At 38.2% G+C, this 16,777-nt stretch overlaps 1 protein-coding gene across 2 annotated transcripts; it reads left to right on the plus strand.

Annotated features, from left to right (window-relative positions):
* The first annotated feature begins 730 nt into the window (after positions 1–730).
* vps4b (vacuolar protein sorting 4 homolog B) lies at positions 731–16,695 on the plus strand. Of its 2 annotated transcripts, XM_082512558.1 has the most exons (13): positions 731–929; positions 9,906–10,017; positions 10,284–10,384; positions 12,216–12,327; positions 12,620–12,767; positions 12,866–12,924; positions 13,112–13,231; positions 13,369–13,525; positions 13,677–13,825; positions 14,480–14,561; positions 14,644–14,863; positions 14,944–15,084; positions 15,185–16,695. In XM_082512558.1, exons 1-13 carry the CDS (start codon positions 909–911, stop codon positions 15,284–15,286), a joined length of 1,524 nt encoding a protein of 507 aa, XP_082368684.1. In that variant the 5' UTR covers positions 731–908; the 3' UTR covers positions 15,287–16,695. The 2 variants fall into 2 exon arrangements, with proteins under 2 accessions (XP_082368684.1, XP_082368685.1); XM_082512559.1 differs by lacking the exons at positions 731–929; positions 9,906–10,017; positions 10,284–10,384 and adding an exon at positions 11,031–11,323.
* Positions 16,696–16,777: the final 82 nt, after the last annotated feature.

The raw sequence follows: 16,777 nt of genomic DNA on the forward strand, positions 1-16,777 counted from the left end.
GTATACTATATTTTTGTATCAACCCTTAGCTAGCGTGAAGTGTGCTGACCACTAAATTTAATTTTCCACCAGTTAATGTTATTGTCTCGTTAAATAATGCGGTGTCCAATCCAATATTTTGGATTCTGAAGTGTGGCATAAAAAGGGAAAAATTGAATTACGACTGATTATTGAATAATACGTCTGTTTATAGAAAAAAAACTGTCTGTGAAAGCATTAAGCCTACACTCGGAACCTCATATCATGTTTTATTTGTATAGTTTTCGCGTGAATATAGAACAGCAGAATCTGGCGCGCTCTACACCTACGAAGTGCCCCCTCCCCTCCCCAGGAGTTCACAATGACCGTATACAAACTTTTATACAGTATGACTCGAACGTTGTTGACTCTTGCGCGGTGATCTTGGGGCGACCTCTAGTGGTGCATATATCACATGTCGCATCAGAGAAGGGGATTTTAGTGCGTATTCGCACATGCGAACGTCCAGATTTATGTGCCTTTTTTTAACTACTGCAACCGAGTTGCATCTAAAACTCTCTCTATCTGACTTTTATTTACTTTCTTATATGTGTGACGCCACCCCTAAATTTTTTTTCAGTGAAAGCAGACAATAAAATTCCGAACCAGCTTTTTCATGCTGCTGGACAATGATTCAGTGATTCAGCAACACGTATTGACTTTAACCAGCACAACAACAATTAAGTACAGTGACTCAGTGACAGGACGGGTGTCCCGCATCGTTCTCATTCTTTCTGACTGGCTGACTGGCAAGGCTACTTTGTTGGACGCGTGTGTCAGAATGCTAAGGCGGTGACAAGCAAACAGGAACTTCTGGCATTGTCGAGTAAACGAAACAGAGTTTCGGGTGTTGAATCTGTTGTGCTTCTTTAATTCGTACGGGACTCCTCATGGAGCCAACAAATCTGCAGGTAGGTTAAAAAAACAACAACTTTAAGGCTGGAAAACGTCGTGTTTCTTACGTGTTTGCAACTTCTTCTCATACTGGAGGGAAATCACAGAGGGTGTTTCATGTTTGCAGTTTTGCAGGTTTCGTTTTGACACGGTTGACTTTGTTGATACTTTTTGATCCGTGCTTTGTTTTCTAAGTTCTCTATTTGTGTGCCTCATTAGGTCACTTCCAGAGCTAACTGCATCACTGCCCGCAAAATAGGGTTGACATGAGCGCGGCAGATTCAGAGGCAGTTCGTGAAAGAAGTAACGAGGTGTTTTAGTCAGGGTTAATTATAATCAGTGAACTAACTAGTTTTAATAATGTATTTTTCTACTGTTTGTTAAATCTGATGACGGCAGTAAATACCCTCACCGACCACTTCATTAGATAAATCTGCTCAATTGCTCGTATCAGCCAGTCACACGGCAGCAACCCAGTGCATTTAGGGGCAGTGTTGTGCAAAAAAAAAAATGATAGCCTGTATTAAAACGGTCGTAAATGACGTGTTGGTTTATAATCTGTGGAACAAATGTCAAATCTGTCTCTCGTGAAGTCATTCTGAGCCACAACCAACATTTCTGTCAAGAGGTAGAAGCTGCAATCAGTTTATTGGCAAAGAGACTTTTATATATCTTTTATAAATAGTCTCACTGACACTAAAAAGTCATGTTTAAGAGTGAGCTGCTGAAGAGGGCAGCAGAGATGACAAAAAATATAATGGTTCTGTAAAGACTCTTTTAGTCAGTGCTATTTTAAAATATATGATAACAGAGGTGTGGACTCGAGTCACATGACTTGGACTCGAGTCAGACTCGAGTCATTAATTTTATGACTTTAGACTTGACTTGAAAAAATGTTCTAAGACTTGTGACTTGACTTGGACTTTTACACCAATGACTTGGGACTTGAATTGGACTTGAACCGGTTTACTTGAAAAGACTTGATATTTTACCCCAAATATAAAATTTAACATGCATATTATATAGAGATTGAAAATGTGACGTCATTCACGGGTAGAACCGCAAAGGATTCTGGGAACTCGTGGCAAGCGGTACTAGCGCACGCAGGCTTTCAATTAAAATCAGTTATACAGCGATAAAAAGAAACACAAAAATGTCAAGAAGCTGTTGTATTATTAACTGCAATAGCCGGTCGCATGACAGCCACGGGAAGCCGACGGGTAAAGAGATCGGTTGTTATCGGATTACGTCGTTGAAGAGAAATTGTTCGAGCCATGTTTCCGAAGTAACAAAGACGCGAGGGATGGTCTGGATTGCAGCCATTCAAAGATAAAATATAACGTCCCAGAACACTCCAGCTCACAGGTTAGTCTGCTCCAAGCATTTACACGAAGGTCAGTGTTTTTTAGTAGTTAATACGTCATTTTCATAACATAATTGGTGATATAGGTTACAAGCAAGTCTGGCGCTGAACAGAAATTGTGGCGCTATGCTCCTTTATTTATTGTGCATAAATAGTGAATTGTCCTGACACAATATTGCGTTTCGCTTATGTTATTATGGTACATTGACAAAAACATATACGTTTATTCACAGGATAAAACAGGTTTTTTTGTATCACTAATTGCCCAGTACGATTACAGCATACAGTATTGTTGTCACTGCTACATTTCTGTGATGAACCAGAAATTATTTCCACTGCTAATTAATTACCGTTGAGCTCAAAGGTTATATTAATAAACGGTTAAGGAATGTGTATTTATGACGACGATTTGTGAGATTGGTAAACTTATGATACGTACGATGGTCTTTCGTTCTACACGGTGCATTTCAAGGTCCTGCACCCATCCGTCGGTAAACTGTACCTGGACTTGTTGCAGTGACCGGAAGTTACTAAACTTCATGAGTGTATGCACTCACTCCAAGAACCGTATGATTATTAATATGCATATAAATAAAGAAGCTATTTTGTGCAAAGATGTCAACTGTAAGAATGCTGTGCATAAACATTTACTCTGCTCCATGTATGATGATATAGTGACTGCTCTGTATAAAAGTGGCACACTGCTTGATAAACAATATAAGCATAAGAAACCTAACATCAGACCTGGCTGGAAAGAACATGTATCCATGTACCATGATGAAGCTCGCATAGCTTATAAATGTTGGGCCATGGCTGGAAGACCTAAACAAGGCCCAGAATTTGAACAGAAAAAATGTGCGAATGCCAGATATAAGTACGCTGTTCGCTTTATAACTAAAAATGAGCAAATGCTAAGAGCAGATTCTTTGGCCAGGAAAATGCTGTGTAATAATACGGCAGATTTTTGGAAAGAGGTGAAAGCTCTTAATAACTGTAAACCATCTCTACCATCAACTGTTGAAGGTGTTTCTGGGGCAGATAACATTGCAGCATTATGGAGACAGCATTACAGTGCGTTGTTTAACTGTATAAAAAGTGAACCATATGAGGACAATTTTGACATGAGTAATGACACAATAAGTGTAAGGACACATGAAGTATATGAAGCCATTCATAGGTTGTCTGATAATAAATCCTCTGGTTTGGATCACATCACTGCAGAACATTTAAAACATGCTAGTGTAAGGCTAGCTCCTCTTTTAGCACTCTGTTTCACTGGGTTTATGATTCATGGCATATTACCAGACTCAATGCTGTGTATTTTACTGGTACCAGTTATGAAGGACAAAGCTGCAAAAGTGAGCTGTTTGGATAATTACAGGCCAATTGCACTAGCCAGTATTTTATCTAAGGTGTTAGAAAGAATCTTGTTTGACAGAGTTAGTGTGTTCATCTCTTCTCTGGATAATCAGTTTGGCTTCAAAGCACGGCACTGACATGTGCATATATGCACTCAAGGAAATAGTCAGTTTGTACAGGGCTAAAAATTCATCTGTCCTCATGTCTTTCATTGATGCCTCTCAGGCTTTTGATCGAGTGAACCACAGAAAACTTTTTGATAAAATGAAGAGATGGGGAGTTCCTCAGTACATCGTGAGGATTCTCTCTTACTGGTACGCTCATCAGAACATGCAGGTTAAATGGGGAAGCAGTATTTCTGCCCCCTTTGGTGTCAGCAATGGTGTTAGACGGGGTGGGATTTTGTCTCCAATTTTATTTAATTTGTATGTTGATGATTTGTCCATACAGCTGAGAGCCTGTAACACTGGGTGTATATTAGGTAAAGCACTGATAAATCATCTTATGTATGCAGATGACCTGGTTGTTTTTAGTCCAAGCAGTGCTGGGTTACAGGATCTTCTTAATGTCTGTACTGAATATGGTGTGCAATATGACATTGAGTACAATGCTGCTAAAAGTGCTGTTTTGATATGTAGAACCAAGCAGGATAAACAGCTAAATTTCCCTTTGTTTAAACTGGCACAAAAAACTCTTGAAGTTCATAAAAAGGTGAAATACCTCGGTCACTTTATTACTGAGCAAATGAATGATGATGATGACATATACAGACAACGGTGTAAGCTCTATGTGCAGGCAAATACTATTGCACGCAAATTCAGCTTTTGTTCACTTCCAGTTAAAGTGGCTTTGTTTAAAGCGTATTGCACACCGCTATATACTGCCCCCTTGTGGTCATCCTACAAACAATGTAGCATGCAGAAGCTGCATGTTGCATATAATGATGCGATGAGAATCCTTTGCAGGATACCTAGAAGTGGTAGTGCCAGCCAGATGTTTGTAGCTGTGGGTGTTTGGACTTTTAAAGCACTTTTAAGGAAGCTAATGTTCAATTTTAGAGAACGACTGGATGGTTCGAGTAACAGTATAATTTTAGCACTCACAGATCCGACAGTGAGTGGTTCCCGTTACTCATCCAGTCTCAGAAAGCACTGGTTAAAGTGTTTGTGTATTTATTGATTTATTTTAAGTAATTGTGTTTTATGTATATTATGGTTTTATGTTTTTACAAATGTTTTAGATACTTATTTATATACATATATATATTTAATGGTGTATACCTTGTGTTGGGGGGGGGGGGGGAGTGTTGTGTGTGTGTGTGTTTTTTTTTTTTTTTTTTTGTCTTGTTTTTATGGACATGAAGTCTGCCAATTAAGATTGAATTGAATTATAAAGATCCATTAGAGTGTTCATCATATCGTCCTATATCACTCTTAAATGTAGATTTAAAAATACTGTCAAAAACACTTGCTCTCAGGCTAGAGCAACATCTACCATTGTTAATTTCTCCAGATCAGACAGGTTTCGTGAAGGGTAGGCATGGTTTTTTCAACCTGCGCAGGTTTTTGAACATATTACACACCAAGTCAACTACAACCCCTGAAATTGCCTTATTACTCGATGCTGAGAAGGCATTTGACCGGGTGGAGTGGGATTATCTGTTTTATACTCTGCATAAATTTGGATTTGGCCCTAATTTCATTTCATGGATTCAGTTACTTTACTCCTCACCTATGGCACGTGTTAGAACAAATTCGTTATTCTCTTCTTATTTCCCACTTCTCCGTGGTACAAGACAAGGTTGTCCCTTATCCCCTCTTCTTTTTGCATTATCAATTGAACCACTGGCGATTAAACTGCGAGCTGACAGTTGCATTAAGGGCATCTTCAGAGGTGACCAGGAGCACAAAATATCCTTATATGCTGACGACCTCCTGCTGTATATGTCAGAGCCTTTATGCTCTCTTCCCCGTGCTCTTGCCATTTTTGAATGTTTTGGTAATATTTCAGGTTACAAGTTAAATCTGCATAAAAGTGAACTTCTCTGTGTCAACTCTATAGCCAGAAAGATTTCATTTTCAGGTTTTCAATTTAGCGTTAAATCAGGGTATGTGACCTATCTGGGGGTTAAGGTTACCCACTCATACAAAGATCTTTATGAAAGAAACTTTGTCCCGCTGCTTAAAAATACTGAGACAGATCTTCAGAGGTGGAACAATTTACCACTGTCATTAATTGGCCGCGTCAATTCTATCAAAATGAACATACTTCCCAAGTTCCTTTACTTATTTCAATGTATCCCATGCTACTTACCCAATAAGTATTTTATAACACTGAATAAGCATATCTCTGCATTTATTTGGAATGGCAAAAGTCCACGAATTCGTAAAGATTTCATGCAGAGGACTAGGCCAATGGGTGGATTAGCCTTGCCAAACTTTCAGTCTTATTATTGGGCAGCAAATATTCGTAATATGCTGTACTGGATGAGTAATGTTACTACAGAGACTCCAGCTTGGCTCCAAATTGAGTCATCCAATTGTGGCAAAATTTGCCTATCAGCTTTGTTGAGTTCAGCTCTCCCATTAGAACTATACACCTATAAACGTAACCCTTTGTTGTATGACTCGCTCAGAATCTGGGTGCAATGTAGGAAAAGGTTGGGGTTACACTTAATGTCAATTAAAGCACCTATCTGCTCAAACCATATGTTCCCACCCTCCATGATGGACTCTGCCTTTAAAATATGGGAAAGTAATGGCCTTAGAAATATCAAAGACCTTTTTGTAGATGGGATTTTTGCCTCATTCACGCAGCTCCTGAAGCAGTTTAATGTTCCTCGGCAACATTTTTTCCGCTATTTACAAATTCGTCACTTTGTAACGAGTCGATTTCCTTCATTTCCGGAACTACCTGAGGAAACTTCTTTGGATAAAATTATTAATATAAACGTTCATAAGAGAGGGGCGATTAAAGAAATCTATGCTATACTATTAGATCTTCAATCTCCTTCTCTCTTCATCCTTAAAGCACAGTGGGAGAAAGACCTTGGGATGACTATAACAGATGAGCTCTGGCAATCTTTTCTCCAGAGGGTACACTCTTCTTCGATATGTGCCAGGCATGGGCTCCTTCAATTTAAGGTCCTACACCGATTACATATCTCCAAGGAAAAGTTAGCCAAGTTCTATCCAGGAGCTGACCCTCTGTGTAACAGATGTAAAGCAGAAACAGGTTCGCTCCTTCATACCTTTTGGACATGCCCCAATCTTCATACCTATTGGGTGTCTATATTTAACACTCTGTCAGAGATGTATAACCTTAAATATGAGCCTTCTGCTCTAACGGCTATCTTTGGGGTGATACCTCAAGACATCACTTTGCCAAAATGCTATTCGAATTCTATTGCCTTTGCTTCACTTATCGCAAGGCGCCTTATACTTTTAAGATGGAAGCAGGAAGCTCCTCCCACACATGAACAGTGGCTTGCGGAGCTCATGAGGTTTTTACATTTAGAAAAGATGAGATATACACTGGCAGGTTCAACCACCAAATTTCTTAGGGCATGGCAGCCATTCTTGATGTACATGGAAACATTTAAAATGACCACCTTATCATGACCAGATACCATATCTATATCGCTATCATAGCTAACTGTACGCTGAATGTCCCTTATACATTTTATTTTTCTATTTGTTTGTTGTTGTTTGTTTGTTTTTTGTTGTTTTGTAGGGGTTTCTTTGGTTTGTTTGTTTGTTTTTTCCTTCTCTATTTCTGTTATCTTTTGGGGTATTGTAAATACTGAACAGCAAACTACTGTATGTTCAATGTTTTGTTGTTAACATGCTGCTGTGACTGAAAATAAAATTTATAAAAAAAAAAAAAAAGATTGAATTGAATTGAATTGAAATAAATATGCTAAGATGAGATAGCTGACTTCATCTAACTAGCAAATGTTGTCCAGGCTACGTTGGTGATACAGTTTTTTTTAATGTGTATGATATTTTTGTCATGCGATTTTAAAGCTGGTCCTACAACCGCATCCAAGAATAACATGCAGCGTATCTCAGAACTGTCGGTGAAAATTATTCTTGGAGCTAGGTTTAATTGAGCTGCATTTTAAAGAGGTGCAATTTCACAATTTGTGTATATTTTCTAAGTTCACTATTTTGTCATGTGTTGAGAAAAACACAGATTTTAAAATTACATGACTAATATTTACATTTAGCATAACTGCAACATACTTTTTTCTTTTTTTTTTTTTTTAAAGACTCGAAAGGACTTGAAATTCAAAATTTCAGACTTGTGACTTGACTCGGACTTTTACACCAGTGACTTGAGACTCGACTCTGACTTGCCTGACATTACTTGAGACTTGACTTGAGACTTGAGGATAAAGACTTGAGACTTACTTGAGACTTGCAAGACAATGACTTGGTCCCACCTCTGTATGATAACATATGTACAATAAAGCAGACCCATAAAGATACTTACAAAACAGGTCATTTCTTTGTTTTATATATAACCACCTGATAAATCTTGTTAACTGCAGTCTAGTTAACCATAAAAGAAAATGCATAGCACATAAAAGCATCTGATATCACTTTTTGACACAGCAATGTTCAAACTGGGCATCAGAATAAGGAAGAAATGTGATTTACGCAACTCTGAACACGGCGTAGATGTTGGAGGCAGACTCGTTGGTCAGAGTATTTAGTGGGATTTACCACACAGGGGAAAAAACACCTTGTTGATGGCCAGACTGCTTTTCATAGATAGGACAGCAACAGTAATCCAAATAAGCATTTGTTACAGCCAAGGTACGCAGAAGAGCCTCTCTGAATACACAAGACATGTCTAACCTTGAAGCAAATGGGCTACACCAGCAGAAGACAACATCAGGTTCGACCCCTGTCAGCTAAGAACAGGGAAACTGATTCTAATTCTCATGTGTTCACCATAACTGGACAAAAGAAGATTGGAAAAATGTTTCCCAGTCTGAGTATCCGTATTCTCTGCCATTCAGGTGGTAGGGTCAGAATTTGGTATAAATAAAATTAAAGTATGGATCTGTCCTTCCTTGTATCAACAGTTCTAGCTGGTAATGGTGATATATTGGTGTGTGATATGTTTCTACAACACTTTGTATCAACTGAGCATCATTTAAGCTCCAGTATTGCTGCTGACCATGTCGATCCCTTTATGTCCACAGAATAATGCACTTTGTCACAAAGCTCAGATCGTTTCAGACTGGTTTCTTGAACATGACAATGACTTCTCTGTACTTAAATGGCCTGCACAGTCACCAGACCTTAATCCAGTAGTGCACCTTTAGTGTAGGGTGGAATGGCCAATTTGAATCATAAATGTACAGCTGACAAATCTGCAGTAACTGTGTAACACAATCCCGTTATTATGAACCAAAGTCTCAGAGGAATGTTTCCAGCACCTTGTTGAATCCGTGCCATGAAGAATAAGAACAGCTATGGAGGCAAAAGGAGGTCCAACCCTTTACTAGCAATGTGTACTTAATAAAGTGTCCATTGAGTGTATATTGCTTTTCATAATACACGAATGGGTAGCTAGAGGTGGATGGCACACAATAGCCTCTGCTAATTTTCCACATAGTTTTACATTGTAAGGTTCAGTCTGTTCACACAGATGAAAGACAGTACAGTCTTTTAAAGATTGGCAGATAACAGCAACAGTCTTGACTGATTTTCACTGGCAGTTTTGAACAGGAAACACAAAATTGAAAACACTTCTATAAATTCAAGAAACATTTCCAGCTACAGAATGATAATAATGCATGGAAGTTCATTCCAATAGAAAATTCAGACCAAGGTTATGAAGGGAGCTCTCAGGGTGTCTATCTGCAGTGTGAACCTGATGGTTCATTACTTCATAAATGGTGCATGCATATTGATTACCAAATTTATTATAAGATGGGTAAATACAGGTAGGTCATCTTTAAAAGCCATGAACTTTTTTGGATTTTCACATTTAAAAGTATCAGAATTTAATTATATTTTCCTTTCCCTTTACTCAGCTTTGGAACGGCCCAATTTATGCACTAGCTCAAAGCCTCAATGTTTTTATTATTGTTAGTGTTCCTTCATAATCCATGTTTCTGACTTCAGATAGTGAAACATCAGGATACTTCATAGAACACTTTGGTGTTATGACCTGTTAAGGTTCATGAATGAACTATGCTGGTGGATGTAATAGAAACACAAGGTCTGAACTATTGATCCATGTCCTGTCGTTTCAGAAAGCTATTGCCGTAGCACAGAAGGCCTCAGAGGAGGACGAGGCTGGAAACTATGAGGAGGCCATCCGCTCTTACCAACATGCTGTCAAGTACTTTCTCCACATTCTGAAACGTGCGTCACCATTGTGACTAATATCACGCAGCTAATATCACCCTACTGTTATCTGAAATATTACAGTATACGCCGTCCCTTCACTCTGAAGGCGGCTGCACTATTGGACATCAGTGAAGGAATACACTCAACTCTTGGCTGAATTTGGCTGAAACATAAACAGCTACATAGTTTTAGGCCAACACATTTTTTAGTTGTGATGTGTGATGAGAAAATCTTTGTGTGTTTGCTGAAACCATTGTTTCATTGTTGTTTTCTTCTTTCAGGTGAACCTCAAGGTAAAGATGGCAACCAGAAGATAAGAGATAAATGTAAACAGTACTTGGACAGAGCGGAAGAACTACAGGAGTACCTAGTGAATAAAGAGGTCATTACAGATATGACAGTACAAAATATTCCCTGTACAAATGGATCATGAAAAAATTAGTGGGGTGGGGCAGTGTGAGAGTCCTGCCTATCATTTCAAAACTTCAAGGGACATTTATTTGTTGTAAACTAAAAAAATAATAATAATAATAATATAAAGAGGACAAACCACACACACACACCACATGACAGCAACACAAAATTTATAGAGGCATGAAAAAGTTCATCCATACCCAGTCTTCACTTTATAGGTCTTAAAATACAAGGAGTGGAGTAAGTTAAGTCAGGAAGAGTCAAATACCTTGGGTCAGCCATTCAAAGCAACAAACAGTGCTCAAGAGAGGTGAAAAAGAGAGTGCAGGCAGGGTGAAGAGGGTGGAGATTAGAGTGATTTGTAAGACAAGGATAGCAATAACAGCAACAGAGAAGGTTTACAGAAAAATATAAAAACTGCTATGATGTATGTTTGGAAGTGTTGTCATCGACAAAAAGGCAGGAGGCTGAGCTGAAAATGTTAAGATTTTCATTGGGAGTGACCATAATGAAGAGACTTACGGGGCTGAAATAGTTAGGACAAGCGCAGTTTTTTGTTTTAGAAAAAAAGGGCAGCATTGAATGGTGACAGTTACTGAACTGCATCTATGACCTGTGTTTACGATGACTGTGTGGAGGCTACGTCTTGACGTCATTACATTTCGTGCACGCGAGTATCGACTTTTCAATGCGGAAGTATCTTCCTCGGCTCTGAGAAGGGAGCGTTCAGAGATACGAAAACACCAAAAGAAGTCAGCTTGAAACCTCGTTTGCGTGTTTACAGTCTACGCGTGTAGCTGATTTCTTAAGTAGAGTGTTTAAAAAATAGTTTACTCGCGTGGTGTTACGTTCGCTTTGATTACTGGGCAAGTGATCCGCCGTTATGGCTGCCAACAACAATTTACAGGTAAGTTGGGGGACCAACCCTAGAGGAGGCTAAAAAATAGCTTTAAAAAAAACGCCATAAAAGTTGTTTAAACGTTGAAATAAATTGGCTACAGTGTACTAGGTGCTAGTAAGAAACACTTCGGGGCTAGTTTTTAAGGTTTGCGCTTGGTTTCAACCTTTCCATCGGTGTTAAAAAACACAACATTAGTAACATTAGCTGCTAATTAGCATACTTGGCTAGCTTATCCCACAAGACGCCAGTGTTGTAGTAAGTAAGATACTGACCACTCAAACCTGATACTATGGTCCATGTGTATTACAAAGATTCAGTTTGGGGTTTTTTTCGTTTCTGTTTTGTTTTTTTCAGCTGAATTGTGCCGGAAGCCTCATAATATTACTGAGTTGCTAACAACTGGACTACAAGATACCTAATCAGCTTAACGCTGCTAGCTACTTTTAAATGGCTTCAGAAAAGATATCAAATTTAAAGAGCAAAATGGGGTATTCTGGGTTGTTCTCTGAACATGTAAATTCTGCTGAAGTTGCTCTTTATAGATAAACTCACAAAAAGGAAGTGAAAGAAAGCGTTGACTGTGTGTTTGTGTGTGCGCGCGGTGTCACCTCACTGCACAGGTGAAGCTTTACAGTAGATTACGACCACTTTATATTTTACTAACGTGAGCTTTAGGGGACATTTAGTAGATTGTTTTAATATTATTATCATTATTTCCTTACTCAGTTAAAGTTCCAACTTTATGTGCTGGTACTTGTCCTTGTCTTGTCTTGATGTTTATTTTGATTATCTATATGTGTCTCATAATCCAAAGACATGACTTGTAGGTTGTCTGCTCTTTATTCTTTTGAACAGCCGCGAGTTTCAACTGAACTGACATTGTCCTTTGTTATTTTAGAAAGCCATCGATCTTGCCAGCAAGGCGGCTCAGGAGGATAAAGCCCAGAACTACGAGGAGGCTTTACGCCTATACCAGGCTGCTGTTCAGTACTTCCTTCATGTGGTGAAATGTGAGGCATGAGACAGCACAATGGCACATGTGTGATAATGACAGAAATCATAGTTTGATAATAGTCATTGATACCTGTACGTTTTTGTGGGTCAGATGACTTCATGTGACTTAAAAAAACCGTGGGCCGTTTTGTACACTTTGATAGTAAGAATAATGATAATAGTTGTATAATTTTAAAAGTACTAAAAGAAGGGTTTCGTTTTAAAGCAAAAAGGTTGTACAATAATTTTTGTTGGTTTGTTTTTGTTTTGTTTTGTAATGTATATTGTGTGTGTGCTGATTTCTGACAGATGAAGCCCAGGGTGACAAAGCAAAACAGAGCATCCGGGCAAAATGTGCAGAATACTTGGACAGAGCAGAAAAGCTGAAAGAGTATCTCAAGAAGAAAGATAAGGCCCCTGCTAAGCCTGTCAAAGAGTCGCAATCTGATGACAAAGGGTGTGTTACTGGGCGGGGCAGTAGAGCAAATCAGCTCATGTGATGCTGTTAATGTCATATGATTGGAAAATCAAGATAAAATATGTTTTTGTCTCCAGAAATGAAAGTGACGAGGGTGATGATCCAGAGAAAAAGAAGTTCCAAAATCAACTCTCAGGTTTGTAACATTTCTTAAATCTTTATATTAATATAAATCAATATAAAGACCACTGAAACCTGATGGCTTCAACCTTCTGGTGTTGCGTGCTTCTATGTTAAACCACTCTGTATAGTATGTATATTTTTGCATGTTTATTAGTTTAAATATAAGGCTTGTTAGTAATGTACTGTTTATCTTTTCCCAGGTGCAATTGTTATGGAGAAACCAAATGTTAAATGGAATGATGTTGCTGGTTTAGAAGGAGCCAAGGAGGCGCTGAAAGAAGCCGTTATACTTCCAATCAAATTCCCGCACCTTTTCACAGGTAAATCTCTGTGAATAAGAACCCACTTCACTGTGTGGTTCTTAAATGATAGAAGAAATAGTTGTGTGTCAGAGTGTAGTAAGTGATGTTGTGGTCATACTAATTTAGATTAAATTACCTCTTTGCTTGACTGACAGGAAAGCGAACTCCATGGAGGGGCATCTTGCTCTTTGGCCCTCCAGGTACTGGAAAGTCTTACCTGGCTAAAGCAGTCGCCACAGAGGCAAACAACTCAACCTTCTTCTCAATCTCCTCATCGGACCTCGTCTCAAAGTGGCTGGGAGAAAGTGAAAAGTGAGCAGCAATTCACAGAAGCACAAATTAACCATATGATTTTACTTTCTAACATATAATGTGCAATATTGGAATATAATATACAAAACTATCCTGCAGCCAGCTCTGGCTGCCATTTCATTTCCTTAAAAGCTTTCCTTTTGCTTCCCAGGTTGGTGAAAAACCTTTTCAGCCTCGCAAGAGAGCATAAACCTTCTATCATCTTTATTGATGAGATTGACTCGCTGTGCGGGTCCAGAAGTGAGAATGAGAGTGAAGCTGCTCGCCGTATTAAGACAGAGTTTCTGGTTCAGATGCAAGGTAAGGGTGATTACTAATTATGTATAAATAATAAGAGAAATGAATGTGGGATTTTTTTTTTCAGTAATGAAATATTTGTGCCATAAAGTGACTTTTCTATTTCAGTATCTTTCTGTATTTTAAAATTTTACTGACACCATGATGGGATAACCAAATGTATGTAAATTGTTGTTATATGACTATAAGGTACTTATAAGCATTCAAAATATTTAGGTTACTGAACACTGAACTTAAAAATGAAATAAAATCATACCCCATACATCCCTCTTTTATAGCTTAAAATAAATAATAAAGCTAAGTTACCTTTTAGGTAAGAGTAATTACTAAGAAATATTAGAGTTCCCATTTAATCCTGGATGGCTGCATAAAGCGTGTTCACAGAAATATGAACAGTGTAATTCAATCTGGTCTAATTTAGAAGTCATTTAGTACAAATTTTCCATAATCTGCTCTGAATCTGGACTTAAACTCCAGCTAATTTGATCCAGCTGCACAGATGTTATGTCTCTAACCTATGAGGTATCTAAACATCCACTTCTTTGCTCTTTGACTGGCCTGTAATAGAAATCTTATGTGATTGCAGATTTTTAGTAGGAGGTGTTTGACAGTAAGAGAAGCTCATATTTAATTTGCACTGATTGTGTTTTTGTACAGGAGTTGGAAATGACAATGAAGGCATCCTGGTTCTCGGCGCAACAAACATTCCGTGGACTCTAGACTCAGCCATCAGAAGGAGGTAATCATTATTAGTCATTTATAGTTGCTGTTCTGCTGTCATTCACCTGTGTGCTCACTGAGGTCAAATAAAACCATCACAGATTTGAGAAGAGAATCTATATCCCACTGCCTGAAGAGCACGCCCGCGCCTTCATGTTCAAGCTCCATCTGGGCTCCACTCCCAACAGTCTCAACGAATCTGACTTTAACACTCTGGGCAAGAAGACAGACGGATACTCAGGAGCAGATATCAGCATTATTGTCAGAGATGCTCTAATGCAGCCTGTTCGAAAGGTCCAGTCAGCAACCCACTTCAAACGGGTATGCCTTTCAAAATGTCTGTTTAATTCTAAACTGTAGTATGCTGTGAATGTTGTAATTAAATATTTAATTTGAATAAGGTACGAGGTCCATCAAGAGATGACCCCAAAGTTACTATAGATGACCTCCTGACTCCTTGCTCACCGGGTGATCCAAACGCAATTGAAATGACATGGATGGAAGTCCCTGGGGAGAAGCTGTTGGAACCTGTGGTATCCATGGTAGGAATATGAAAACCCTAAATTTTTCCACCCATTTCCGCATTGGAACATGTTCAAATCTTTATTTTTTTCTTTTCCTTTTTCCCCACCCTGTTTTCAGGCTGATATGTTGAGGTCTCAGTCCAACACGAAGCCAACAGTTAACGAACAAGACCTGGAGAAACTGAAAAAGTTCACAGAGGACTTTGGACAGGAAGGCTAGGTTGGGTGATTGAGCCAAACCAAGCGAAACCAAAGCAAAGGAATTGTAATTGTGTGTCTTTACTGTTCTTGTCCCTTTCCCCCTCCTCACTCTTTCCTTCTCATCCTAACCATTCACATGACCGCGAGGGTTAGTCAACTGGGTGAGATTACTATATTGTTTTGCCAGTCTGATAACCACACTAAGGGTGCAAGACTCGGTTTTATTTGTTAGTCACTATTTTCCAAAGAAGATTAAAGATTTCCCACCTACATCTGACTTAACTAAAGAATCAACACAACTCTGGAAGATAATTTAACTTGTTCATTAAAGTTTTCGATGAGCAAAATACTCATGCAAATTAGAGAAACTAACTGCAGTTATTCTAAGTAAGATTGAAAACAAAATCATGTATTTTACGGAAAGACTTTCTCTTGTACACCTCAGAAGAAAAGGACTTAGTCTCTATTTTTTAAATAAGAAACAAGCATTTTATAGACTATGTGGTACTTTGAGGAACATATGTATGAGTTCAAAGAATATTTTGTGGCATTGTTGGTGTCATTGGCTCCCAGTGGTGGATACAATTTAGAGAAAAAGATACTCAGGACGAGCAGTTCATTAGCCTCTGTGACAGTTTTGGATTGTTTATCCACTTTCAATACAAATTATGATTGTGTTTATTCATTTGAAATAAACATGGCTTTTAGGGTGGATCACTATTGGTGCCAGACCAGCATTACTTTCATTTATCAAGAACTTGTTAGCTTTGAATTGCTTTGTCTCACAGCTTGTTTCTTTTGTTTGGTTTTTTTGTTTGTTTAGTTTTTTTTTTTTTAATACCTGTTGTACATATTTTGTATTTCTGTCCACAGGATTCACTAATTATCTGTAATAGCAACCGAAAAATTAAGCCTTATATTATGACAGCTTTAGCACCTCACAGCTAATAAGCCACGTGAAATGTTGAAGCCTCACACTGATGGCTCAGATGGAGAAATCTTGTGTACTTGACAACATAGAATGCATTTCCAACCATGAACTTTAAATAGTCATAAATGGCAGTGTGCACCGTGTGCCTTCTACAAAAGTTGCAAGGGCCTTTTTTGTTCCAACTGAATGGTTATTTCTATTGGTTTATTTCTAAATTTCTTAGTCCTACTGCTAATGTATCAAGTGAATTGTCACTACAACTAAGAAATGTATATTACTTGTACATTTCGTGTAAGTTCTTTTAGAGACAATATACAACCTTAGTCTGTTTCCCTGCAAACTGTCTTTTGATGGGGAATATCTTCATTTTACTGTAAATGTATAAATATATATATAGCCAACTCTCAAGCCTTTTCTTTGTGAAGAGGTTATCAGTGCATATGATTTTCTGTTTTTCATTTCCACAGTGTAAATAAAAGGTAAAGCAACAAAGAGAAGCTGTTTACTTTTTCCCTGTAATGAATCAACTGTGCTGTTGCCAGTAATTTAAGGTAGAAATGTAGTTTTAAAAAAGTCACA

The sequence above is a fragment of the Aulonocara stuartgranti genome (assembly GCF_965226115.1).
Source record: "Aulonocara stuartgranti genome assembly, chromosome: 18".
Lineage (NCBI taxonomy): Eukaryota > Metazoa > Chordata > Actinopteri > Cichliformes > Cichlidae > Aulonocara > Aulonocara stuartgranti.